Here is a 26,912-nt window from a genome sequence, read left to right as displayed (position 1 = left end):
TATTTATTTTTGGCTGCATTGGGTCTTCGTTGCTGTGCGCGGGCTTTCTCTAGTTGCGGCGAGCGGGGGCTACTCTTCGTTGCAGCGAGCGGGCTTCTCATTGCGGTGGCTTCTCTTGTTGCGGAGCATAGGCTCTAGGCATGAGGTCTTCAGTAGTTGTGGCTCGCGGGCTCTAGAGCGCAGGCTCAGTAGTTGTGGCATACAGGCTTAGTTACTCTGCAGCATGTGGGATCTTCCTGGACCAGGGCTTGAACCCGTGTCCCCTGCATTGGCAGGTGGATTCTTAACCACTGTGCCACCAGGGAGGTCCCAAAATGGAAGTTCTTAAGGGGTTGAATGGCCAAATGGTTTTCTTTTCTATGACTGTGGAATGGGGGTTTATGACTCACAGTCTCTGAACCACAGATGAACTTCAGAAGTGAGCAGATTAGTATGTGTTTGCAGTTTCCTGATGAGTTGGTCTATGATATTTATCACTTATTCATTCATCCAAGAAATAGTTATTAAATAGCCAAGGACTATTCTTCACAAAAGTGAAGAAAAAAAAAGGCAGACAAAAATGGTTGCTCTGGGCTTCCCTGGTGGCGCAGTGGTTGAGAGTCCGCCTGCCGATTGTGTAATTTTAGACAGGGTGCCCGGGACAGATGACATCTGTGCAAAGGCCTAAAGTAGGTGGGGAATGAACTGTGCAGATTGTGGAGGAAGCCCGGTCCACGTGGAGGGAGTAGCAAGGGCAAAGGCCAGGGCAGCTTGAGCAGAGTAAGCTGGGTAAAGGGTGGTAGCCGATAAGGTCAGAAAGCTAACAGGGCCTAGATCATATAGAGCCTTGTAGACATTATGAGGACTTGGGCTTTGTGCTGAGTGAGAAGGAAAACCATTGGAAGATTTTGAGCAGAGAAGTAACATGATCTGACTTATGTTTTAACCGAATCACTCAGGTTGATTGGTCGGCATTAATCAAAAAAGAGGCAGGAGTGGAAGATGGTAGACCAGGGAGGAGGCCATTGCAATCATCCGGGCAAGTGGTGATGATGACTTGGAACAGGATGGTACATGGAGGTGGTGAGAAGTGGTCAGCTACCTACAGATTCTGTATGTATTTTGAGGTGGAGCCAATAGAATTTGCTAATGACTTTTATGTTGTGTTGTAAGAGAAAGATGGCTAAGGTTTTTGGCCTGAACAAATAGAAGAACAAAATTGCCATCTGAGAAGGGGAAGACTGCAGAAAGAGCAGATTGGGGAGAAACGATCAGGAGTGCAGTTTTATATCAATATGTATTGTTCTCTAGATACCAAAGAGGACTTTTTGCGTCAGCAGTTGGGTATAAGTTAGGTATAAAATTCTGGAGTTCAGAAAGAATAAACAGGCTGGGAATAGAGATTTAGACATAATCCGCAGATAGATAAATTTAAAGCCCTAAGACTTATGAAATCAAAAGAGTGAGTAAAGAAAAGAGAACAGGGACTTCTCTGGTGGCACGGGGGTTAAGAATCCACCTGCCCATGCAGGGGACACGGGTTCAATCCCTGGTCCGGGAAGATCCCACATGCCACGGAGCAACTAATCCCATGCGAGGCACTGGTACTGAGCCCGGGTGCTGCAACTACTGAAGCCCGTGCGCCTAGAGCCCGTGCTCCACAATAAGAGATGCCACCGCAATGAGAAGCCCGCGCACCCGTCGAAGAGTAGACCCCACTCGCCTCAACTGGAGAGAAAGCCCACGTGCAGCCAAAAAACCCAACACAGCCAAAAAAAGAGAAGAGAACAGCTCCCTCCTAAGCCCTGGAGAGATTAGGAGGAATCAGCAAAGGAGACTGAGAAGGCGTAGCCAGAGAAGTAGAAAGAAAACCTGGTGGGGGTGGTATCCTGGGGGCCAAATAAAGAAAATTTTTCAAGGAGGAAGCCATCAGCTATGTCAAAAGCTGTTGACAGAGCAGGTGGAAAACAAGGACTAAGAATTTTAGATTTAACTACACAGAGGTCATTGGTGACCTAAGCGGCAGTTGCAATGGAGTTGTAGGTGCAAAAGCTAAATGTGAGTGAGTTCAGGAGACAGTCACGGGAGAGGAACTGGAGACAGGGAGTGCAGATAACTCTGTCATGGAGCTTTTCTGTACAGGGAAGGAGAGAAGGGGAGCAGTCACCCGAGCGGGATCCTCAAAGGGTTCTATCTGTGATGTGCAAAAAGATAAGACACGCCGCTGTGGGAGGATGCTGAAGGGCTGTGAGTGGAAGGAAACTCAGAATGGGTCCCAGACAGTGCCAGAACCAGGCTCAAGACTTCTGACTTTTTGCTTTGCCCTGCTCCAGGAGAGTCCCCCAGAAATCTTCATAGAAGGCATTTTCCAGCCAAGCTATAAAAGTGGGAAGCTACACGTTTTAGAAAACTTGCTAGAATCCATTGATCCAACCTTGGAAAGCTGGGGAAAGTACCTGATTGCCTCCTGCCAACATTTACAGAAGAAGAACTACTACCACATTCTGTATGAGCTACAGCAGTTTATGAAGGTAACGGCAGCCCCATCCTGCCTTCTACCTCTGTCCCTGTTGGCCTGTCACGTGGGGAGACTGTGCAGGATGAGGGAACAAGACTGTCTTTTTTGTTCCTGGCCTTGCTCCTTGACTAAGCCTACAGCAAATCCATGTTACTGTCTAGCATTCTTACATAATATCAGGATTTCCATTCTCATCCTGAAGAGGCAGACTTTAATCTTGTCAGTAATAGCATTCTTCAGAATTCAGGAAATGTAAAGATAAAAAAGAGGGATATGGTAGTTTCAAGATAAACATGGGGCATGAATGCAGAATTCATAAGGAATGAAGGAGAAGTAAGTGTTTTTAGAGAAGATGCATGAAAGGAGAGGGACCGTGTTTCTTCCAATCTGTCTGAGGGTGGCCAACACTAAATCGCAGAGAAATTGGCTTATTCAACACCAAAGTAAAAGTGAAGGCAAGTCAAATGGAGAATCAGAAGTCTCCTTTTTAAAGATCTCTTTTGGGCTCCCCTGGTGGCGCAGTGGTTGCGTGTCCGCCTGCCGATGCAGGGGAACCGGGTTCGCGCCCCGGTCTGGGAGAATCCCACATGCCGCGGAGCGGCTGGGCCCGTGAGCCATGGCCGCTGGGCCTGCGCGTCCGGAGCCTGGCCGCTGAGCCGCGCGTCCCGGACCCTTTGCTCCGCAACGGGAGAGGCCAAACAGAGGGAGGCCCGCATACCAAAAAAAAAAAAAAAAAAAAGATCTCTTTTGTGGTGGAATAACGTCCTACCTAAGGTCCCAGCCAGTCAGTTCACTTTCGGACCTCTTGGGCCTCTGAGGGAAAGGGTGCTGGCAGCCAGGCTTCACGGGGGGAAATCAGATCAGAGTTCTCCTCATACCCCCACCCTCCAGATCTCCTTTGACCGGAACATTCATTTTCCTCTTCCAGGACCACATCCGGGCCGCCATGACCTGTATTCGGTTCTTCAGTCACAAAGCAAAGACATATACGGAGCTGGGAGAGAAGCTCTCTTGGCTGCTTAAGGCCAAGGACCACCTGAAGATCTACCTCCAAGAAACCTCCCGCCGTACTGGAAGGAAGAAAACCACCTTCTTCCGAAAGAAGATGACGGCAGCTGATGTGTCAAGGTAACTTGGGGTTCAGGGAACAGTTGGAGTGGGGCAGAAAGGCTGGAACTGAGGGTCTGTCGGTGATGCAGCCGTTCTTGTCCATCTCTGACCTCTTGGGAAACAAACACATACACATACACGCACACACCTAACGGGAATCATTCCTGGATGACAGTGTCCGGTACAAGCCTGGGAAGCCTCCAGAGGAGCTTGTAGGAGAAGAAGAAAGTAGGGGAGGGTCGGGGACTGGGATGGCATGTGACAGTCAGGCTAAGCCCCTACCCTTTACAAGAGGCAAAAGAGGTCCTGGGTGATCTGGCCCCTGCCTGCATCTCCATCTTACCTCATGCTACTCTCTCCTTTCTTGTGGCACGTCAGGCACCCTGGCCTCCGCGGGGTTCTTCAGCACCCCAAGTCCTTCCCTTCTCTCACCCTTGTTGCTGAGAACACAACATCTGAAGTAAATGCTCCACCGCTACCGTTTATTCCTTCACAGTTCCAATCGCTAGATACTTGATGTGTCTGTTTGTTATCCACCTCTCCTCTAGCCTCTGAACTCTGGAGGGCAGGGTTCATGTCTCTCTCAACCGCTGTTGTTGTTAGTAGCCCACCGTGCTCCATAAACACTCATCAGCCGTTTTCGTCTTGTCGTAACTGCTCAGAGGGTATTTTGGACCTCTTTTCCCTCCACATCCTTTCTTCTGCCTTTTCCGTTGCCATCCTATTATGATTTCTCAGTCACCTGGCCCTAGTTACTCCTGAGGCCCCTCCTGAGGCCAGACTGTGCATCTCCTGTCACCGTAGGCACATGAACACACTTCAGCTGCAGATGGAAGTGACCAGGTTCTTACATCGCTGCGAAAGTGCTGGGACCTCTCAGATCAACCCCTTGCCTCTGCCAACCCTGTTTGGAAACAACCACATGAAAATGGATGTTGCCTGCAAGGTATGCACGATGTGTTAGACCTCCGGCAGGTATGCACGATGTGTTAGACCTCCGGCAGGCTGTTTTCTTTCAGAGTGCCTATCACACTTGAAATCGTCTAGGTGTCATTATTTCAGTCATTCTTTTGATGGCTGCCTCCCCGATGGAATGAGAGCCCCAGAAGGCTGGAGAGCGAATCTGTTTTGATTACTCTTGTATCGCTAGTGCCTGCACTCAGTAGAGTCTCCACAAATATTTGTTGAATAAATGAATGAATGAGGGCCTCGTTCTTGATTGAGGGGCTGCTCCAGTAATTCTTGCTTCTTTAAGCATGTTTCCCTCTCATTTTCAGGTCATGCTAGGAGGGAAAAATGTAGAAGATGGTTTTGGAATTGCATTCCGTGTTCTGCAGGTATGACTCAGATTACTCAGGATTATACCGAGGGCGATAAGCACATGACCACAGTTCTGTGAGAGATCATTCTTCAGAAAATTTTTATCCCAAGGAAAGCAGATTTACACGTACGTCAATGATGAAATCAACAAGAGGGCTGTTACAGAAGTGGGTCAAATTCAAGACCGTAGGCCACTTTGCCAGAAGCCAAGCAACCAATGACGAGTTCATCGAAAGCTATCAAATAACTACCCGAAACGAGGTCTAGGAGAGTTCCACACAGCTGTCCTCATTGCAGGGGAGTGTGGCTGGAGGAGGTGGCAGAGGGGCTGCGGTGCGGGGGTCCTATTCAGGGGGAGGGGCCGCTGGCAGCAAGAGCCGCCCCTCCATCCTTCGGCCCAGGAGCCGGCTCGAGGCATACATTTTCTGTTGCTTGTGATACGAGGACACGGGTACAGCTGTGGCACTGGAGCAGAGGATGGAGCAGGGCGCCCAAACCATGAAAAGCCAGACCACTCCCCACCACACAGTGACACACAGGCACGCTGAGGCCCATCACCCTCCAGGCAGACACGGTCTTCATGCAGTGTGCATCTAAAGGATCAAAGACAGCAAACAATCTGACAGATTTCTTTCTTCCCACCCATTTTCCATGTTGGACAAAGACCCCAAGGCAACAAAATGTTTATCTGGTAGTTTCTAGCAAATCAGTCTTTTGGTGAATGGGTCTGTCTGCTAACACCAAGGCATCTCTTAACAGAGCACCAAGTGTCCAGGGCAGCCAATATCAGCCCCCGACATCCATTTTCCAAGAGAAAATGGAAATTTATTTTTAAAAAAAGAAAAGTATTCTAAAAAATATTCTAATCAAATGCCCAAGACCAGTTCATTCTCTCTCTAACGAGAGAGAATGAACTGGTCTTGGGCATTTGATTAGAATATTTTCAGAAAGTGACACGGCAGCAAGTGAGATGTACCAGTGTAGATATCAAAGTTACGATTTTTATGGATGCTTCCTAAATGTCTGCCGAACTCCAAAAGAAGAACTTTTTGATGATTGTTTGTTTGTTTATGTATGTTCTCTATTGGGACTACAGTCTTGTCTACCCCAAGCCCAGTGGGAGCTCTGTAAATGTCACCTTGCTTCCCGCCATTGGTGTCCCTGCCTTCCTACACCCATCACCCCATGTTCTGTTCTAGGACTTCCAGCTGGACGCTGCCGCAACCTACTGCAAAGCCGCCCGGCAGTTGGTGGAGAGGGAGAAGTACAGTGAGATCCGACAGCTGCTCAAATGTGTCAGCGAGTCAGGCATGGCGGCCAAAAGTGACGGGGACACCATCCTCCTCAACTGCTTGGGAGCGTTCAAGAGAATTCCACCCCAGGTGCGCTCACCCCCAGACCTCTCAGCTCCTCTATCTATTTCAGTGTCTTCACATCCCCCTCTTTATTTTTCTCTTCCCCATACTTGCTGTACCTGAAACTCTACAAGATCCCTCTGTCTTTCTGACCCCTCTGTAATGATGGCCTCACTAATCAACCCTTCCCTGGAAAGAAAATTCGTGATGATAACCACTATATCCAGAGGCCGTCCCTCAGCATCCCATTGTCTGATGCTGTTGGCACCCGGAAGTGTCTGCGGACCGACAGAGTTGAATTTCCCCCTGTGATTGTAGAGGAGGTCATCGTGGGCCTGCAGGTGGCCTTTGAAGCATGTTGCCTGCAAAACTGTCCCCCGATGGCTTCCTAGTGGGGTGAACAAAGCCACATCCTTTCTTTTTTTTTTAATAAATTAATTTTATTTTATTTATTTTATTTTTGGCTGCGTTGGGTCTTCGTTGCTGCACGTGGGCTTTCCTCTGGTTGTGCCGGTGGGGGGGCTACTCTTCTTTGCAGTGCGCAGGCTTCTCATTACAGTGGCTTCTCTTGTTACGGAGCACGGGCTCTAGGTGTGCGGGCTTCAGTAGTTGTGGCTCGCAGGCTGTAGAGTGTAGGCTCAATAGTTGTGGTGCACAGGCTTAGTTGCTCTGCAGCATGTGGGATCTTCGCAGACCAGGGCTCGAACCCGTGTTCCCTGCATTGGTAGGCAGATTCTTAACCACTGCACCACCAGGGAAGCCCCGCATCCTCTCTTGAAGGCCAAGGACAGGCCTCTTGTTTGCTGTTGCTTCTCAGATTCCCAGGCTTAGTGTTATCATTAGCTTTCCTCTGTTGCTTTTATAGCAGGAGTTGAGTATGGTTTTTGTGGGTTTTTTGGCTGTGCCACGCAGCTTGTGGGATCTTAGTTCCCCGACCAGCTATTGAACCCGGGCCCTCAGCAGTGAAAGCATGGGGTCCTAACCTTTGGACCGCCAGGGAATTCCCAGGAGATGAGTTTGTAGAGAAGGGTCAGGCAGGCATCCCCACCCTGAGTCAGAACGGCTGGGCTGAGGCTGGGTTGGGTCCCAGCTCCCACGCTGCGGACCCCTCCATCTCATGACTACTGTGTCTCTGTTCTGCACAGGAGCTGGAGGGCCTGATCCAGGCGATGCACAGTGATGACAGCAAGGTGAGTGGAACTGTCTCCACACCCAGTAGTGCTCGGGAACAGCACTTTGGACTTGCCTTTTCACCTTTATCCTCTGCTCGCTACCATTCAACCTGTATCTTGGCCTCTTTGTTATCAGAGGTGGGGCTGAGACCCAGATAGGGGCGTAGAGGGAAGGAATAGGTGGGGAACATGAGAAACCTGCCCACATGAGCCTTTGCCCTCCCATTTCTTTATCCCCCAAGACACACATGTCCTAGGCTTCTCTCAACTCTCCATTTCCTATGGAGGTTTTCTCTCAGAGCCCTAGGAAATTCTCACTTTCATCTTCAGATTGACTCACTGAATGAGTGAGCCGCCATCTCTTTATCCTGGAGGAACAAGTGTACCCTCTACAGTAAGGAAAAAACCCACCCAACCCTTTGACCAACAATGTCTGTTGGTGCCTCGGTCTCCAGAACAGGCCTTGCCCCTGGGGCCTGCAAGCTCTTCCTGTTGAGTAGGAAATCGGTTAACCTTTGTGAAGGGTGCCAGCTGCTCCTGTTTGTGGCTCACCGCAGGTTCAATCCACCTGCCATCTGGAGGAAGGCCCACAGGCCAAGAGAGGCAGGAGAAAACCAAGCCAGCCTGCCCTGGCCACTAGTAGCAGAATGATCTGGCAGCTGAGTCCCTTGTGAAGAAAACTAATGTTAGGCAAACAGCTTCTTATGCAACCGCATTGCTGCTCCCCATGGCGGTATTTCTAATCCCTGGACTGAATTTGCAGGGCATTTTTCGTTTGAGGTTAGGGAGAACCTGTTCTTAACATTTCTTCACTTAATTCTGCAACGTCCTGATGAGATCCTGTGGAAAGGATGGAATTCTGACAGCCTGAAATGTGGAAAATTACTTTTCTAGAATCAAAATGAGAACCCGACAGCCAGGCCAGACACCCAGGTTTCTTGATTCTCCGACTATGGTTCTTTTCCAAGCCTTCAGTGATCTGCTCTGTAGGACAGAGACTTTGTGCCTGGGAAAGATGGACACTGAAAGCTATACCGTCGTTATTACTTTTTCAGGTTTTTTCTGGCAGCAGCTGTTCTAACACACTTACGTGATCTCAGGTCACAGGATCTTGCCAAAAAACAGCTTCTTTCAGTTTCTATTCCAGACTTTCTGGAAAAATGCCCTCCTCGTCTAGGTAGGAATTTTGCCTGCCAACTTGTGATATTCTGTTTAACGTACACTGGTGCCAAGCGGAGCTGAGAGCCTGGGTGAAGCGAATGTCCTAGGGCAGCAGGTAGATAACCATACTGCAGAACTTGATCACTTCAGTGAGCTCAGACATGTCAGAGCATGTCTTCTAGCTGTAGGCGATTATCTATAATTGAGCTTAGGAAAGGAAGACTTTAGTGACCAAGGTAAAAAAAGAAGATGGAGCATTGAAACATCAAGAGAGAAGAGTCCCTTCCAACCACCAGAAGGACTGTCACGGCAGAAAGGCAGCTGCTAGCGGGAGCTCTGAGGCAACTCACCTGGGCCTTGCTGTTCGCGGGCCTGGAACCCTGGCTACAGGGAGGTGCTGGTGAGGTCGTGGCCAGAGAAGGCAGGGGCTCTCGTCTCCACCCAGCTGGGCATTCCTGAGCTGGAGGGTGTCCTGAATGTAGGAAACTGAGCTGCCTCTGTGCCACACTGCAAGTCAGATCAACCTGGGGTCATGCCTTATTTAGAGTTTTTCTAATTGTGTGCGTTTTCTTCCCAGAATTTCCTGTTAAAAGATTTTTAATTCAGCAGGTCAGAAACAGAAAATAGAGAAAGGGGCTCTGTGTGCCCATTGTAGGGGGCAGGTTTGATGGCTCATTCATTCACTCATTCACTTCATGCATATTCATTGAACACCTGCATGCCAGACCCTGTGCTAGGCACCAGGAATGGTTAGAAAAAGCAAACACTGTTCCTGCCATCCTAGCCAAGGAGGCAGTCATCAATCAAATCATCAGCCAAATAAGTACAAAACCACAGTTTGTCGGCAGTGAGGCCAGGAGGAAGCTGGAGAGCCCAGGAGAGTGAGGAGGGCCTTGGAGGGAGTGGTTAGAGGCCAGACTCTGCCTGCCTACCTTCTTCTTTTTGAAACTCTTAGCTTATTTGTAATAACTTCTTACACTATAAAATAACACAGTGTAATATTTAAAGAGTGGCCGTAATGTAATAAAAGGCAAGAACCCAATTATTTTTTTTTCTAATAACCTCTAATCTGTTTTGACAGAGTATCTTTTTTTTTTAATTAATTAATTTATTTATTTATGGCTGTGTTGGGTCTTCGTTTCTGTGCGAGGGCTTTCTCTAGTTGCGGCGAGCGGGGGCCACTCTTCATCGCGGCGCGCGGGCCCCTCACCGTCGTGGCCTCTCTTGTTGTGGAGCACAGGCCCCAGATGCACAGGCTCAGTAGTTGTGGCTCACGGGCCCAGTTGCTCCGCGGCATGTGGGATCTTCCTAGACCAGGGCTCGAACCCGTGTCCCCTGCATCGGCAGGCAGATTCTCCACCACTGCACCACCAGGGAAGCCCGAGAACCCAATTATTGATTGGTAGGTGAGAAGTGGTATCTCATCTGCTTGAGCTCTCTGTGTGCCTGTCGGTGACTTGTCAGTGACGGTTTCCTTCCCACTGTTTCTTACACCCAACTGGCAGGTTCAGGCCTACCTGACGTGTTGCAAGCTGCGTTCTGCCTACTTGATCGCCGTGAAGCAAGAACACTCACGGGCCGCGGTCCTCGTCCAGCAGGTGCAGCAGGCCGCCAAGAGCAGCGGGGACGCAGTAGTGCAAGACATCTGCTCCCAGTGGCTTCTGACAAGCCACAGCCGGGGTGCCCATGGCTCGGGCTCCAGGAAGTGACCCTGGGCTGTGGGGCCTGACAACTGTGGGAGGGGAGTGATGGGCATGCTTCCAGCTCTTTCCTCCTGTGGGACGGGACTTCCCTGGCTCCGCCCCAGGTGGGAAAGAGCTGGAATTGGACCCGACTTGCCATCCTGGGCAAAGACAGGACCTTTCACGCAAGTGCCATGTTTCTGTAAAATTGTGGAGTCTGTGTTTGTCTGGAGATGGCCAGTTCTTTCTACCTCAGAGTGAGTGTGTGTGTGCACGCTCTTTGCGCTCATGTTTACGCCCAAGCATTTCTGAACAAATGAAACTCTCCCCCCACTGCAAAGAGGCACTTTACTTTAGACTTCTGCCTGTCTGAAAACCTTCCCCGCGTTTTTGGTTCTTAACCCGGGTTCATCCTGTTTGTACACAGTTCCCTCTGTGTGGAGACGTTCCAGTAGCTCCTCGTGACTAGAAGGGTTTTAACAGAATTATAGAGCTGCATCAAAAGGATTTCCTCTTTTTCCCTCCTTCCCTTCCCCAAATTCAGAGATGGCTTTAGGGCAGGTGCTTTCTGTGGTATAAAACCATTCTGAATGTCTCTCCTCTCACAAGCGCAGGAGTTACCATGAATCTTTGGAAGGTGGTCTGAACAGAAAGGTCCTCAGGTGCTGGCATCTGAAAGCTGTGGCTACCTGGACACGTGATGGGGTCTGGAGCCCTATACATGGGCAGGAGGGGTGCCGTCACGTTTATCCACGGGGAGAGAAAAGGGAACCTCTCCAAACAGGATTACAGGAGGGTTCTTTACAAGCAAAGAACGGGCTTTTGTCAATATCCCTGCTGCAAAGTGAGAGAAAGTAGCTTCCTCTTTGAGAGTCTGGGGAGAGAAACAGTAGCCAAGACTGTTTGGAACTGGAACTGAATGGCTAGACTTTGCCTGTTTGAGTTACAGTCCTATATGTGCCCCTTAAATTGGTTAGGAAATCACTTCCTCTTCCCTCCTGCTTCTCTTCAATCTCTTCGGAACAGAAGGATGGACATGCAGAGACCCAAGGTCATCGAGAAGGCCGTGCACTTCTTTGTCTTAACAAAGGGAGTCACGGGTTCACTTTGAAGTTGGGCCAGTGGACAAGAATTAAACAAGGGGGGCTTCCCTGGTGGCTCAGTGGTTAAGAATCCGCCTGCCAATGCAGGGAACACAGGTTCGAGCCCTGGTCCAGGAAGATCCCACATGCCACGGAGCAGCTAAGCCCGTGTGCCACAACTACTGAGCCTGCGCTCTAGAGCCCGCGAGCCACAACTACTGAAGCCTGCATGCCTAGAGCCCATGCTCTGTAACAAGAGAAGCCACTGCAATGCCCGTGCACCGCGACGAAGAGTAGCCCCCGCTCGCCGCAATTAGAGAAAACGCATGCACAGCAACAAAGACCCAACTCAGCCATAAATAAATAAATTTATTTTTAAAAAAAGAAGAATTAAACAAGGGGATGGTGAAATAGGTCATGTCCAGTTGGGCAACTAGGTAAAGTGCTCCTTTAATAAGCATTGGCCTGTCTTCCCACCAGAGATGTGACAGCGTTTTGGAAAAGGTCTGCCATAGTCTGTGACTTGGATTTGCAAATGAGGGGTGTGAGGAAAGCTCCGCAGCTGCGAGCCTCCCACCAGCCAGAGCTCAGCCTGTTGATCTCACGTTTGCTGCTGAGAGAAACGGGAGCTAGAAGCCAAAGTCACTATCTCTGGTGCTTAGAAACCCTGTGGATTTCCCTCTGAACCAGGTTTTTTTAATAGTAAAATAAACAACTGTAAGAGCATCTGTCAGATTCAAAGTTTTGGTCCTCTTAGAGAGGGGAGAGACTGAAAAGAAAATACTAGACCCCTTTATGGGGAAGTATGACAAGTGGCTTTGAGTCATAGAATGCATCTGTCTCCCAGAAAACATCATTTCCTGGCATCTGCTTGCCCTTCTGAGTCTGCCCTTTTTGCACTGAACATAAGCACTTTATATAAATGGGTTGCAAATCTTACAGCCCTTAATTTGGGACGCTAAGACCAGATTTTCCTGACTCTCTTCTCAACTAGTTGAACTATAAAATAGGCAACCATTGGCTAGACTGACATAAGATGAGGCTAAAGGCTTTTGGGCATCAGGCTGTGGTCTCCAGCAAAAAAACAAAATAACAAGCTAATGGACACGTCAAAGGGTTGAATGTTTTACTACAAGCAAGTTTTAATAAAGTGTCTGTCCTACAAGTTCTTGGCTTCATGGCTCCTTTGTGCTCTCTTGCTCTTATCCTTCCCTTCCTTCATGCCTTGTGTTCTGTGTGGAGAGAAAAGGCGAGTAACTTCTCTAAATGATTCCCATCATAACTCAGGACCCTGGTTAGGATTTATCTCAAGATTCCTAATATGTTAAAAACTATTAGTGTACTCTCTGCCACCAGGAAACTGTTTTGCTTCATTCAGAGTGGTAGGTGGAGGTAGGTTATACATTCATCAGGTATAGAAGGCAAATGAAAAGTTCCTCCCATCCCTATCCCCTTAGCCCAGTCCCCTCCCAGAGGCCACCAGGGTGACCAGTTTCTAACGTATAGTTCCAGAGCTATTTTATGCATAAAGAAGCAGTAATGCCTTAAGTATTTCGTGGTGAAGATACACCATAATTATCTAACCAGTCTCTGTTGATGGACATTTTAGGTTGTTGCCATCTTTGCCACAACAGATTATGCTGCAGGGAATCGTCTTGTCTCGAATACCCTGGGTCAGAGGATATGTGTATTTGGTAAATATTGTCAGTTGCCTTCCAAAGAGGTCATGGCAATTCACTCTCCCACCAGCACTGTAGGACAGTGCCTGCTTTCCCACAGTTATCAAACTTTGTAATCTTTGCCAGGCTGAGAATGAAAAATGGAACTCTGAAGTTTTTTTTTCAAGCTGTTAATTCTACGTATCTTTTTAATAGCAACCAAACTGTGACTCTGAAACCAGGTGTAGGGTCTTTGGGGAAAGTAGAACTCAAGTTGGGCTTAGATAGTTTTCTTGCCACCCTCTGACAGCATGCATGTGCAGTATGATACTTGAACCATGGACAGTAGCATTGCTGCCATTATCACCTTTCCCCAGAAACATGATCTCATCCAATTTCTCATTTAAAAAAATAAACAAAACTTCAAAAACAAACACAACAAACAAAAAGTAATGATGAAAGTAGACCTGAAAACCACCTGTTTGGGATCTGGCACAAAGATGCGTCACAACAAAGGAAATTGGAACACCCAACCTAAACCTAGGATAGGGGGCACTGACTATGTTTAGAAACCTGAGACATTCCAAATTTACCAGATATCTTTGGCTGGAGCTTAAGTGAAGTAGATCAAATGCTGTCAGACTTTTCATACTCAAGCAACCAAATATCAATAGTCATAGTTAGGGCTTCCCTGGTGGCGCAGTGGTTGAGAGTCCGCCTGCTGATGCAGGGGACACAGGTTCGTGCCCCGGTCCGGGAGGATCCCACGTGCCGCGGAGCGGCTGGGCCCGTGAGCCATGGCCGCTGAGCCTGCGCGTCCGGAGCCTGTGCTCCGAACAGTGAGAGACCCGCGTACCGCAAAACACACACACACACACACACACACACAAATAGTCATAGTTACCCTGAGGGAAATGGCCTGTTCTTGGTCATCATCCTTTCTTCCACAGTAATAATGTTGACTAACCCATCCTTGAAACCTCCGGTTCTACAACAAATTTTTTCATCTGGTTTACTGAAGGACTTCTTTGGTGGAGTGCTTTCCTGCTCCCTATTTCTTCACATTCTTATTTCTGCTTGGAACTCTTTAACCACCTCCGCTACCTCAACCCTCCAGTCTTCTGTTGTTAAAACCCTTTCGTCAAGCCCCTCTCAAGTACCTTTTCTACAAATTATTTGCTGCTCTGGCTGTACTTCCTCTTCGTCCCACTGAAAGGCTAAAATTCTTCAAGGTCTAGTCCATTCTCTCTTGACACTCTTATACTCTCCCATACAATCCCATAGCTTCAGCAATCATCTTGATTGGCTGAGTTCCAAGTCAAATTTCTCCCCCTTAACTTTTTTCCACAGCAGATCCACCTTTTGATTGCTTTCTGAAACTCACCCAGATGGCTGACCTGCCTGCCTCTAAAAATAGTAGCATGTCCAAAACGGAACACATCCTATTCCATCCACAAACCTAATCTTCCTGTGTCAGTGAATATTAGTATCAATCAATTAATGTTATTATTACTATTGTGCATGCTGCCTGGATTAAAAACCTCAGGGGTTCTCTGTATTGACTTTTCTGTTCCCTTCTCAATCAACAAACGTTCAAGTACCTCCCATGCATATATCCAGTTGAAAGCCAAATCCTTTCATCCTACTTTCCCAGTCGGAAGACACTGGCCCTTCCACTGCATCACCTTACTTCAGGTCCTTGTCGCTTTCTCCCCTGACTGTTGCAGAAGCCTCTTTTCTTCACCTCAAACACCTATGCAAAAGTTGGTTCTCCTACCAACTCCATATTAACAAACAATACTTCTAGAAGAATAAACAACTCTATCATCTTCAGGCATGGGAAGTCTTCCTAAGCAGATACAAACCCAAGGATCCTTGAAACATTTAATTGTCATTATTGTGGTTAAAATGCCCATAACAACAACAAGAAAAAATTTACCATTTTAACCATTTTTAAGTGTACAGTTCAGTGGCATTAAATACATTCACATTGTTGTGCAGCCATCACCACTGTCCCTCTCCAGAACTTTTACATCTTCCCAAACTGAAATTCTGTACCCATTAAGCACTAACTCTCTATCCGTCCCCCCACTGCCCCCAGCCCCTGGTAACCACCGTAATGCATTTGACCTTTGTTTGTTATATATGTTGCAAACATGTTTTTCTAGGTTTTGATGGTCCTTTTATTTCTGTTACAGTGTATTTTATTTATTTATTTTTATTAATTAATTAATTTTTTTGGCTGCATTTGGTCTTCGTTGCTGCGCGCGGGCTTTCTCTAGTTGCAGCGAGCAGGAGCTACTCTTCGTTGCGGTGTGCGGGCTTCTCACTGCAGTGACTTTTCTTGTGGAGCATGGGCTCTAGGCGCACGGGCTTCAGTTGTTGTGGCTTGAAGGCTCTAGAGCTCAGGCTCGGTAGTTGTGGCGCATGGGCGTAGTTGCTCCGCGGCATGTGGGATCTTCCCAGACCAGGGCTGGAACCCGTGTCCCCTTCGTTGGCAGGCGGATTCTTAACCACTGTGCCACCAGGGAAGCCCTGTTACAGTGTATTTTAAAAACTCATGAGCAATACATTTGATTACATAAGAATTGTCTTTTCATTATGCGAAGTGAAATAAGCCAGATACAAAAGGACAAATAGGGTTTCCCTGGTGGCGCAGTGGTTGAGAGTCCGCCTGCCAATGCAGGGGACGTGGGTTCGTGCCCCGGTCCGGGAAGATCCCACGTGCCGCGGAGCCTGCGCGTCCGGAGCCTGTGCTCTGCAACAGGAGAGGCCACAACAGTGAGAGGCCCGCGTACCGCAAAAAAAAAAAAAAAAAAAAAGGATAAATAATATATGATTCCATTTACATAAGGCACCTACATCAATTCTATCAGTACTTCAGGGCCCTTTTCAAATGGCACTTCTACTGAGAACATTTTTGTTTTCTGGTTCCCCGCTTCCTTTTCTGCTCCCGCCCCGTGGATGTGGACTCTTACTCCTTTAACCCTTCTGTGTCTCTTAAAACTCCCCTATTCTGCCTTCCTGACCGTCATTTTTTTACTTGTCCTTTTGTTACCTCATAGACCATAAGCTCCTCGAAGGCAAGGATCATCTCTTGCTCACCTTTGAGTTCACCCACAAATTACTTGCACATTATTTACCAGTAAATAAAGATTTTTGAATTAAACTGTAAAGAATATAGCATGTCCTGAACCAGAAAGTTGAGAAAGTGAAACATTTTTAAGTTATCTGTTCAAGAGTCTTTTTCCAGACTGTAAGCTGGTCAAATGACTATAAGTTCAAATGCCTTATTTATATCCCCAGGACTGAGCCTGGCACATGATGGGCTGTCAGTAAACTTTAGCTGAATTTTTTAATTGGATTGAACTAATGGAAATAGTTCATTTAAGGAAACTACCAGTACAGAAGTCATTTCCTTAGAGAGAAAAACATTCTTTGCTTGTAGGGAAAATGGGCAAGATTGAACATATTTAAAGAAAAGCTGAGAAGATACTTTTCATTTCTGTGTTGATATTTTAAGAACCTTTGAGCTGAGGGAAAAAATCCAGTATAGCAGTTACTCCAATTTAATGGAAACAGGAACTCAATGAATAGAAATTTGACTCCCACTATCCTTTTCAAAGTAAATTATTGAACTGTTCCTAAGTCACCTGCATCAGACAGCACCTACAAAGAACTATGTATTTTTTAGAGCTAGAAGTGATAGTAGAAGACATTGACTACATCCCCTATTTTATTTTTTGTTCACTTATTTATTCAACAAATATTAAGGATATATTGTGAGCTGTAAGCTGGAGTTTACAGAGTCATAGCAGATGCCCAGTCACTTGCTATTGTCTCATATATTAAATATTGAGAGGATGTCCAGGGTGTAAATGAGAGCTCATGGGAGGAGTACTGAATACAGACTGGAGGGAGGCCAATGAAGGCTTCCCAGCAGACGTCATGCTCAGGATACAAGTAGCGGGAGAAAGGGGTCCAGAGACAACAGAGTATCTAACTGAGAGAAATCAAAGAAATCGCAGCAGGCTGGAGCCTGGTCAGCGTGCTGTGACCAGGTTATGTGGGGTCTCGTAAGCTTGTTAAGGTGTTTGGGATTTAACCCATTGGATAATAGAAGGACATCAAAATGTTCTAAGCAAGAGAGTGACATAACGTGACAAATTTTAAGGTCACTTTGGCTGCAGAATGGAGCCCAGGTTATTCAGGGGGAAAAGTAGAAGCAGAGATGTTACCAAGTTTGGGTAGTAGTTGAGACTTCCTGTAGCCCTCAGAATAAAGTCCAAATTCGAACTTCCTTGGCAGTTCAGTGGTTAAGACTCCAAGCTCCTAACACAGGGGACGTGGGTTCCATCCCTGGTCAGGGAAGATACTGCATGCCATGTGGTGCGGCCAAAAAATAATAATAATAACAATAATAATCATAAAGTCCAAATTCTCGCCAGGGCTCATAAGACCCCTCCTTACTGGATCCCTACCTACCTCTCATTTCTCACCTTCCACCCCCAACTCCCTTCTTTCAGCTTCTCAGATGTGATATATGCTTTGCCCCCTCTGAGCCTGCTGCCTGGACCACTTTTTACCTTCTCTTCAGCTAGTGAACAAGTCTTGTTAAGCGTATGCTACTTGGTTTAGGACGTCTTCTCAGATCTCTTCCCTCCACCCCAGACTAGCATGGGCATTTCTGCCACGTGTCCTTGTAGTGAGGGCCAAAACAGGATCTCTCTGGCTCACTTCCTACCGCCCATGCTTGCAACAATCCTGGCACAAAGTGTGTGGTTTTTTTTAATAAATGAATGATCTAATGGTGGCATGAGGGTATCTACAATTTAAGGGGCAAGTAGAGGAAGAAGTACCTGCAAAGAAGTCCCAGAAGGAGGAGGAGAACCAGAAGAATGCAGGTCACAGAAGCCAAGGGAGCAAGTGTGGATCTCTAGGTTCCATATGGCTCTACTTGTAAACCACCCCCAAAGAGCCAAGGAGGGCAGCAAATAGAAACATGAACTTCATCTTTGATGAAAGAAGGAGACAAATGTTAAGAGAAATTCTCAACATGAAGATTAAACAATGGATGGTGCGACACCTCTTCTACTGTGGAAAGGGGCAAGGAAGAAAATATGAGTGGGATATAGACAAGTTTGCTGGTTTGGTAGCAGAAAGTTGAGGGAGTTAAGACTGATGGCTTCCCAGTTCTCCATGAAATCAGAGGAGAAATCAACTGTTAATAGTTCAAGGGAGCTGTTGGGTGGAGTGGCTTGAGAATATGGAGAGGACGTGAACCTCTCCATATTGTAACGTAAGAGGCATTTTCACTATGAAGTTTTTGAGGCTTACTTGGGCCCCTGTGAGTTAAGGGAGTTGCTGGAAGTTGTATTCTAGGTGGGGAGGGGAAGCCAGGTTGCTTTCTGAAGGCATTTTTATGCAAGCATTGCTGTCAAATTACCTAAAGAGATCTCAGAAGATCTTAAATTCCCACAGCTCTAATTACTTTTGGTTGGGGGCGGTGGGTTTCTTCATTGTAAATCAATGTCCAATTTTGTACCTAATTTTGTAACTGTAATTGTGTATTATTCTTTTAAAGATGATCCCATGAATTGTATAAGCTTCCTTGGATCCATCCTTGACTGTGGAAGAACAGGTGATCAGGCAGCACTGAAAGCCCAGTTGACACTGAGGACCAGTGATTGATAGTCGCTCCAGTCTGCCAGGTTGAGTGATTTTCTCCAGCAGCACTCTTGGCGGGTAGAAATCAGAGAGTTGGATTCTTCTAGCCTTTGCTAGACGGGATGATAATGGCACAGGAAATTGACAAGAGAGAAAGCTGGGGGAGCAGAAGGTTGTGGTTGGAGTGGGATGTTGGAAGTTAAGATATCTGAGAAGCAGCAAGTTCACATGATGACAAAGTGCCCAGGTGTGGTCCTTATCTTGGGAATGGGAGACGAAGAGGGGTGGAGGAAAAGGTCAGTGCTGAGGAGATCAGGGAACTGAGTCTGAGTGGACGTGCAGGAAACTTCCAAATACTAGTGCTAGAAAGTAGTCAATATATTTAAGAATATGTGGACATCTCTTTTACTTAGGCTCTGGTGCTCACTTCTGACATAATACAACCTGAGACCCTGGACATCGGCTCCCATGACTAACACTGTTTAAGCCCCAGGGGAACACACCTTGACGGCATCCAAATGCTCTCAAGGTGTGTAGATTGTGCTGCTGCTTCTGAGTGCGGGGAGAATTTGAAGAGAGGAAGCAGTTGGGGAAAATACAATTAATTAATTTGTCAAATTCTTTCTCAGCATGATCGTAATGGAGACTTGCATTAAAATGAGAATTATTTTCACGTAGTGGTGCTGAGTGTCTATTTTCTTGTCTCTCCATATTTCGATCTGTATGCGTTTGCAACACGTATAATGGAGGCTACAAAATAATTAATTTATATTACTTTTAAATTGATAGACATGTAGGTGTAGAGGAAACATGCATGAAGTATGATATCCATTGTTTACATTGGCGGTAAAAGGGACATTGAACACTAGAATCACGAATAGTTTTATTTTTATAAAAATTCATAGAAATAATTAAATTTTTAAAAACCAAAAAATTAGTTTATTTAAATAATTTTGATTTAAAATGTTGATACTCATCTCTATAATGTTTTATATTTTGCCTTTTAATTTTGATAGATAATTTAAATATTTTAGAAGAAAAATAGACATTTTATTTTATTTTATTTTATTATTATTTTTTTTTGCGGTACGCGGGCCTCTCACTATTGTGGCCTCTCCCGTTGCAGAGAGCAGGCTCCGGACATGCAGCCTCAGCGGCCATGGCTCACGGGCCCAGCCGCTCCGCGGCATGTGGGATCTTCCCGGACCGGGGCACGAACCCGTGTCCCCTGCTTCGGCAGGCGGACTTTCAACCACTGGGCCACCAGGGAAGCCCAAAATAGACATTTTAAAATAATTTTTTTATTTCTTTAATTTACATCTTTATGAAAATATATTTAAATTGCACATACTTTGAATACAAGTATATTTTGTATTTTTTAATCCTTTAGTTAAATAACTACTGCCATTAGAACACAAAATATTGGGTGATTAAAACAACGTAATTAGTGATTTTATTGAGCTGAAAGCCATGTGAAGCAGAGCTACCTTCCCACTCCGCTCCCTCCATTGGACTATGACAAGAGCAAGAAATAAACTTTTTTGCATTAAGCCACTAAAACTTAGCATTGTTTGTTACAGCAGCTAATCTATCGTCTATCAGAACAAGTTGTACATCATGTTTTCTGATCTTCTCAGCTGATTGTTTTGGCTAAGAGATATCATATATCCATATGTAGAAAAAATAGATTGTACATATAGATTAAAATTTGGATGAATACCTGTGAATGAATAGCAGAGCTATTAAGACTCTGTACTAGGATGTTAGATCAGTTATCACTGTGGATACTGAAATTAATGAAAGATGACAGATCTTTGGGGTGGAGAAAAATATAATGAAACAGATAAGGAAATTGAAGGTGATGAAAGTAGGTCAGGAAGACATCTGCCTTGGATCCGCAGTGACGATGGAAAAAAGTAGGTTTAAAAAATGGTAGAATATCAGCAATTTTATATGGCTCAACATAATACTATTTTGTCAGTTAGGACATAGACTTCAACAATAAGGATGATTTATCGTGTTATGTAACAAGTCTTAAGGGAGGGCAATCCAGTCTTGGCTAATTCGGTGACTCACTGCTTTATCGTCAGTGACCCAGGTTCTTTCTATCTTTCCCTCTGCCATCTTCAGCATGTGAGTTTGGTCTTTGGACCAGCTCAGCTCCACTCATGACTCAAGATAATTGTGGTAGATTCAGATGTCATATTCATCCATGACCATGTCCAACAGAAGAAGACAGAAAATTTCTTCCTGTGTCTCACTTTTTAGTCAATGAGGAAGCCCTCTCCCAGAAGCTTCCATACCCCATGATTGAGGCACATGCTTTTTCCATAACCAATCTCTTGCAAGGGAAATGTGCTCACCATGATTGCCTTGGATCAGCAGTTCACAGCCCCAGCTGCACATTAAAATCACCCAGGACTTTCCAAAACTTTGCCCAAGAACAGAATAATTAAACATGAATCTGAGGTAAGACCTAAGCATTGGCATTTTATATATATATATATATTTTTTAAATAAATTTATTTATTTATTTATTTTTGGCTGCATTGGGGCTTCGTTGTTGGGTCTACATTGCTGCGCACGGGGTTTCTGTAGTTACTGTGAGCGGGGTCTACTCTTCAGTGCGGTGCGCGGGCTTCTCATTGTGGTGGATTCTCTTGTTGCAGAGCTCAGGGTCTAGGTGCTCAGGCTTCAGTAGTTGTGGCACTCAGGCTCAGTAGTTGTGGTGCACGGGCTTAGTTGCTCTGCGGCATGTGGGATCTTCCCGGACCAGGGCTGGAACCCGTGTCCCCTGCATTGGCAGGCGGATTCTCAACCACTGTGCCACCAGGGAAGTCCCGAGGCATTTTATATATTTTAAAATACAGCTAGGGTTGTCTAGAGGGGACAACAGTATGAGGGGATCTACAGTATGGAAGTTATGACTAGGGAAGCAGAATTGGGGCAATTTCTGTGTTTTCCGGAGACCAGGGTTAGGTGATAACGCAGGGAACGCCATCTTCCCCAACCCCCGCCCTAAAACTCAAGAGGAAGTATTTCTCCACCAAACACCATGACCTTAAGGTCAGCCATCATCTTACAAAGTTCCTAAGGCCATTAGGCTGTCCTTCCCTCTTGGGTGTCAGATTCCTACTCACATTGCTTTTATCTGCCTCCCCAAGTTAGATGGGCCCCTTCTAGCATCCACAGACTCTGAAGATTCTATATTCAAGCTTCTTTCTTGGTCCTGAGTCCTAGGCCCTGCTCAGCTGCCATTCCCCAGCCCCTGTACTCCAGACTGAGGTTGTCAGCCCCCTGCCCCCAGCAATTGGCCCCAAGCTCTTTGAGTCTCTTAGAAAACATACAAAGAGGTTTTTCAAATTTCAGACTTCAGATATTTGATACAAGTCAAGAATCGGATGAACTTCATTAAGCCAATCATACTAGCAAGTAATCTGGCAAACGAAAAAGTATAAAATGTAATATCCCAAAGGATTCCAAACACACACACTCTAAGCGTTCCATATATTTGAAAGAACAATCTTTTGAATGTTGTTAGCATTCTGTTCTCCGAAAAAGATGTTCTAGAGAGAGAAGAGTCCAATTTGATAAAAATGACTATATTTGTTTTTGTTTTTTAATTTTATTTATTAAACTACAGTTGATTTAAAATGCTGTGTTAGGGCTTCCCTGGTGGCGCAGTGGTTAAGAATCCACCTGCCAATGCAGGGGACACGGGTTCGAGCCCTGGTCCGGGAAGATCCCACATGGCGTGGAGCAACTAAGCCCATGCGCCACAACTACTGAGCCCGTGTGTCACAACTACTGAAGCCCGCACGCCTAGAGCCCGTCCTCCGCAACAAGAGAAGCCACCGCAATGAGAAGCCCGCAAACAGCAACGAAGAACCAAAGCAGCCAAAAATAAATTAATTAAATAAATAAATTTATTTAAAAATTTAAAAATAAATAAATAAAATGTTGTGTTAGGTTCAGGTGTACAGCTTCAGATTCTTTTCCAGTATAGGTTATTACAAGATATTGAATATAGTTCCCTGTGCTCTACAGTAAATCCTTGTTGTTATCTATTTTATATATAGTGGTTTGTATATGTTAATTCCATACTCCTAATTTGTCCCTCCCCCTTCCCTTTCCCCTTTGGCAACGTTTGTTTAAAATTACTGTATTTGGGCTTCCCTGGTGGCGCAGTGGTTAAGAATCCGCCTAGCCAATGCAGGGGACACAGGTTCCAGCCCTGGTCCGGGAAGATCCCACATGGCGTGGAGCAACTAAGCCCATGTGCCACATCTACTGAAGCCCGCACGCCTAGAGCCCGTGCTCGGCAACAAGGGAAGCCGCGCAATAAGTCCGCGCACCACAGCAAAGAGTAGCCCTTGCTCGCCGCAACTAGAGAAAGCCCGTGAGCAGCAATGAAGACCCAAAGCAGCCAAAAATAAAATAAACAAATTTTAAAAATAAAATAAAATAAAATATCTACCCAACCCCCCAAAAAATGTCATGGGGGAAATAGATGAAACAAGATTGACAAAATGTTAACAACGTTGAAGCTGGGTGACAGGTAGGTATGTGGGGTTTTTCATGATACTATTTGCTTTACTTTCATCTATTTGAAAATTTCCATAGTAAAATGGTTTTTTGTTTGTTTTTTAAGTCTACTTGCTATGGAAGGAAAGGGAATTTTTGTCACCACATGCCCTTTGGATGCTTTCAAACTGGAAGCAATAACATAACTTCTTGGGTCAATTGGCTAAAAGATTTGGCATGTCTGTCTGCTCTTCTTGGAGAACTTCAGCACTTAAGGCAAGAAAAAGGTCACCCAAGGCCACAGCAGAGGAGAGCAGGGAGGCCAAAAGAGAAAAGAGCTATGATTTTAGGCAGAGGGTTTATCAGAGCTTGGTTTTTCTGCATCTGTGTATCAAATTAAATGAAGTCCTCTACTACCTCTGGGCTTAATCTATAGTGAAGCTCAGCATCTGTATAATTTAAGTCACTCCTATCACTTCTTAGATAATCAAATGTGAGAGCTGGAAGAAACTGGAGAAAATACTCAACTGAACCATCTTATTCTGCACCCAGAGGAGATATTATAAGAAGGTTATGGGTGGGTGGGTAGGGTGAGATAGTACTCATTAAACTTAGTTTCGGGACTTCCCTGGTGGTCCAGCGGTTGAGACTCTGTGCCCCCAATGCAGGGGGCCTGGGTTTGATCTCCAGTGAGGGAACTAGATCCCACATGCTGCAACTAAAGATCCTGCACGCCACAACAAAGATCCCACACGCAGCAACAAAGACCCGGTGCAGCCAAATAAATAAATAAATATTAAAACAAAACAAAGCCAAAACAACAACTTGGTTTCATTTCTCCCTTGCTACCCTGAGAGAATAAATAAGGCAATAAGGTGAATGTGCAGTCTTTATTTTCTCTAAAAATTGAGGTAAAAGGGAACTCTTTAGAAAAAGAAACCATCTACATTGAAAATGGGACGGTCCAAACTTACACAATATGTTAATTCTATGTCAGTAAAGCTGAAAAAATCTGTTTTTAATTTTTTAAAAAGTACTGAAAAAAGAAAACAGGAAGGTCCAGCTTTACATCGGTGCTCCAGGATACTCAGAGGAAGGAACTGAAATCGACCCAGGTTGAGCCAAGATTTTCCTGAGTTGCTCCAGACTCCAGATTAATGTTTCAAAGAGGAAAGAGATCAGTCAACAGTTTTTGAGTCTATAGTCCCTGGAAAGAAGTGACATTGATTCTCCTGTCACCTCAGCTGAGCGTGCTAGCTGGTCTCAGCAAGGAAATTGACCCAATTTCCCAGGTTCTTCTGCCATCCTCGTGCCCAGCCTGGCATCTGCCCAGTCCTCCTGGCCCAAGAGGGTGGCCGACTCTGCAAGTCTTGGAGAAGAACACTCTGTAGGTGTGACTATCTCGTGCCATGAGCCAGCCTCACGAGAGGGTTGGGTGTGCGAAGATTTCTAGAAGAGTCAGGAGTATCAGAGCAGGGCAGGATTCGCAACAGCAGCCAGTCAGGACAATCCTGCAGGGTGGGCCTTCTCCTAGGTCCCCTTTCCTTATGGCGTGGGCTGGGCCTGATACAGCTGTGCCTATTCCACCAGCTCTACTCCCACTGGATTCCCAGCAGCTCACAGCTGACGTTCCACAAGCGCTCAGCCGTTTTGTTATTCCGGGCCCTTGGAGACACCCAAGTCTTCTTGCAGTCACTGGAGGGCATAGAAAGGGGGTGAACATCCAGGAGTGAAAATGGACAGTCTGGAAAAGTTTATGTCCTCTTCCTCAGAATATATTTCTAAATGTGTAATAAAATACATTAGATAAAAAGAAACTAACTGTATTGAAATGCAGTTTTACAATATTTCCTTTTCTTTTTTGTAGTGACTTTTAAAAAATTTTCGTTTTATTGGAGTGTAGTTGATTTTCAATGTTGTGTTAGTTTCAGGTGTACCTCAAAGTGATTCAGTTATACATATACATATATTCATTCTTTTTTAGATTCTTTGCTCATATAGGTTATCACAGAATATTGAGTAGAGTTCCGCATGCTATACAGTAAGTCCTTGAGGGTTATCTATCTTATATATAGTATAAAATATTTTTAAAACAATGTGTGGTATAGTAATGTGTTCTATTAGAAGAGCTAGCACTGGGTCTAATCACCACCAGATTTCAAAGCATTGGCGAGCAGAAGTGACATCCTGAGGTATCTGCAACAATTGCAATGTGACATGAAATTATTTATAGTTTCCTTGGGGACAAAGTCACAGGTATCACTACTACTGCAGTTCACTTCCTACATTCATAATCAAAGGAAATGGCAAATTTCAGACGGAGGTTAGTGAAACTAAAGATGAAATTATCTTTCCATCCAGGTTCGAAGACCCCTGAAATTCTATCCACAGACCCCTTGTGCCCCGTGAACCTGACTAAGCACCCCTGTTTTGCTTGGAGGTGAGCAGGTGAGGGGGGCTGGGGCAGAGCACAGTGTTCACGGTGTTTTTCTTTAAATAGAAGTTTTGGACTTCCCTGATGGCGCGGTGGTTAAGAATCCTCCTTCCAATGCAGGGGACACAGGTTCCAGCCCTGGTCCGGGAAGATCCCACATACCGTGGAGCAACTAAGCCCATGCGCCACAACTACTGAGCCCACATGCCACAACTACTGAAGCCTGTGCGCCTAGAGCCCGTGCTCTGCAACAGGGGAAGCCACTGCAATGAGAAGCCTGCGCACCGCAATGAAGAGTAGCCCCCACTCGCCGCGACTAGAGAAAGCCAGTGCACAGCAACGAACATCCAACACAGCCTAAATAAATAAATAAATAAATAAATAAATAAATAAATAAATAGAAGTTTTTCTCTAATTATAAAAGTCCTGTAGAGCACTTGGAAAATGTAGTACTGATAAAGAAGAAAAATCTATTATTTTGTCTTTTAAAGAAGTTTATTTTTCTTTTTTTAAAATTAATTAATTAGTTTGTTTGCTTTTATTTTGGGCTGTGTTGGGTCTTCATTGCTGCACATGGGCTTTTCTCTAGTTGCAGTGAGTGGGGGCTACTCTCCACTGCAGTGGGCGGGCTTCTCATTGTCGTGGAGCACAGGCTCTAGGCACGGAGGCTTCAGTAGTTGTGGCATGTGGGCTCAGTAGTTGTGGCTCGCGGGCTCTAGAGTGCAAGCTCAGTAGTTGTAGTGCACGGGCTTAGTTGCTCCGCGGCAAGTGGGATCTTCCCGGACCAGGGCTCGAACCCGTGTCCCTTGCATTGGCAGGCAGATTCTTAACCACTGCGCCACCAGCGAAGCCCAAAAAACCTATTATTAAATTGCTTTCCTTACTCTCTTTTTTGCTCTGTTTGTGTATATATAGATATAAAGTCTTTCTCTTTCTTTTATATAAAACTGGGATCATGGGCTTCCCTGGTGGCGCAGTGGATAAGAATCCGCCTGCCAATGCAGGGCACACGGGTTCGAGCCCTGATCCGGGAAGATCCCACCTGCCGCGGAGCAACTAAGCCCGTGCACTACAACTACTGAGCTTGCGCTCTAGAGCCCGCGAGCCACAGCTACTGAAGCCCACACACCTAGAGCCCGTGCTCTGCAACAAGAGAAGCCACCGCAATGAAGCCTGTGCGCCACAACGGAGAGTAGCTCCCACTCTCTGCAACTAGAGAAAGCCCGCGCACAGCAAGGGAGACCCAACAC

General features: G+C 45.9%; 2 protein-coding genes across 10 annotated transcripts in view; one reads left to right on the top strand and one right to left on the bottom strand.

Moving 5' to 3' along the window:
- Positions 1-19,297, top strand: part of ZFYVE26 (zinc finger FYVE-type containing 26) — a 76,915-nt gene extending 57,618 nt beyond the window's left edge. For 3 of the 9 annotated variants that reach the window (XM_055088556.1, XM_055088554.1, XM_055088552.1), the window contains 7 exons: positions 3,426-3,625; positions 4,412-4,553; positions 4,885-4,944; positions 6,127-6,309; positions 7,428-7,472; positions 9,963-10,017; positions 10,121-13,921. In XM_055088556.1, coding sequence (XP_054944531.1) covers positions 3,426-3,625; positions 4,412-4,553; positions 4,885-4,944; positions 6,127-6,309; positions 7,428-7,472; positions 9,963-10,017; positions 10,121-10,344 — 909 coding nt within the window. In that variant the 3' untranslated portion in view covers positions 10,345-13,921. Of the gene's footprint in view, positions 1-3,425; positions 3,626-4,411; positions 4,554-4,884; positions 4,945-6,126; positions 6,310-7,427; positions 7,473-9,962; positions 10,018-10,120; positions 13,923-18,621 lie in introns of those variants that run through there. The other 6 variants (XM_055088548.1, XM_055088547.1, XM_028496048.2 and 3 more) reach the window with 4 other exon arrangements.
- A 4,802-nt stretch (positions 19,298-24,099) lies between these two features.
- Positions 24,100-26,912, bottom strand: part of RDH12 (retinol dehydrogenase 12) — a 13,451-nt gene continuing 10,638 nt past the window's right edge. The window contains exon 7 of the mRNA XM_007121379.2: positions 24,100-24,923. Coding sequence (XP_007121441.1) covers positions 24,821-24,923 — 103 coding nt within the window. The 3' untranslated portion in view covers positions 24,100-24,820. The remainder of the gene's footprint in view (positions 24,924-26,912) is intronic.

This window comes from Physeter macrocephalus, chromosome 11, assembly GCF_002837175.3.
Source record: "Physeter macrocephalus isolate SW-GA chromosome 11, ASM283717v5, whole genome shotgun sequence".
Taxonomy (NCBI): domain Eukaryota; kingdom Metazoa; phylum Chordata; class Mammalia; order Artiodactyla; family Physeteridae; genus Physeter; species Physeter macrocephalus.
This window is presented reverse-complemented; position numbering and strand designations above follow the sequence as displayed.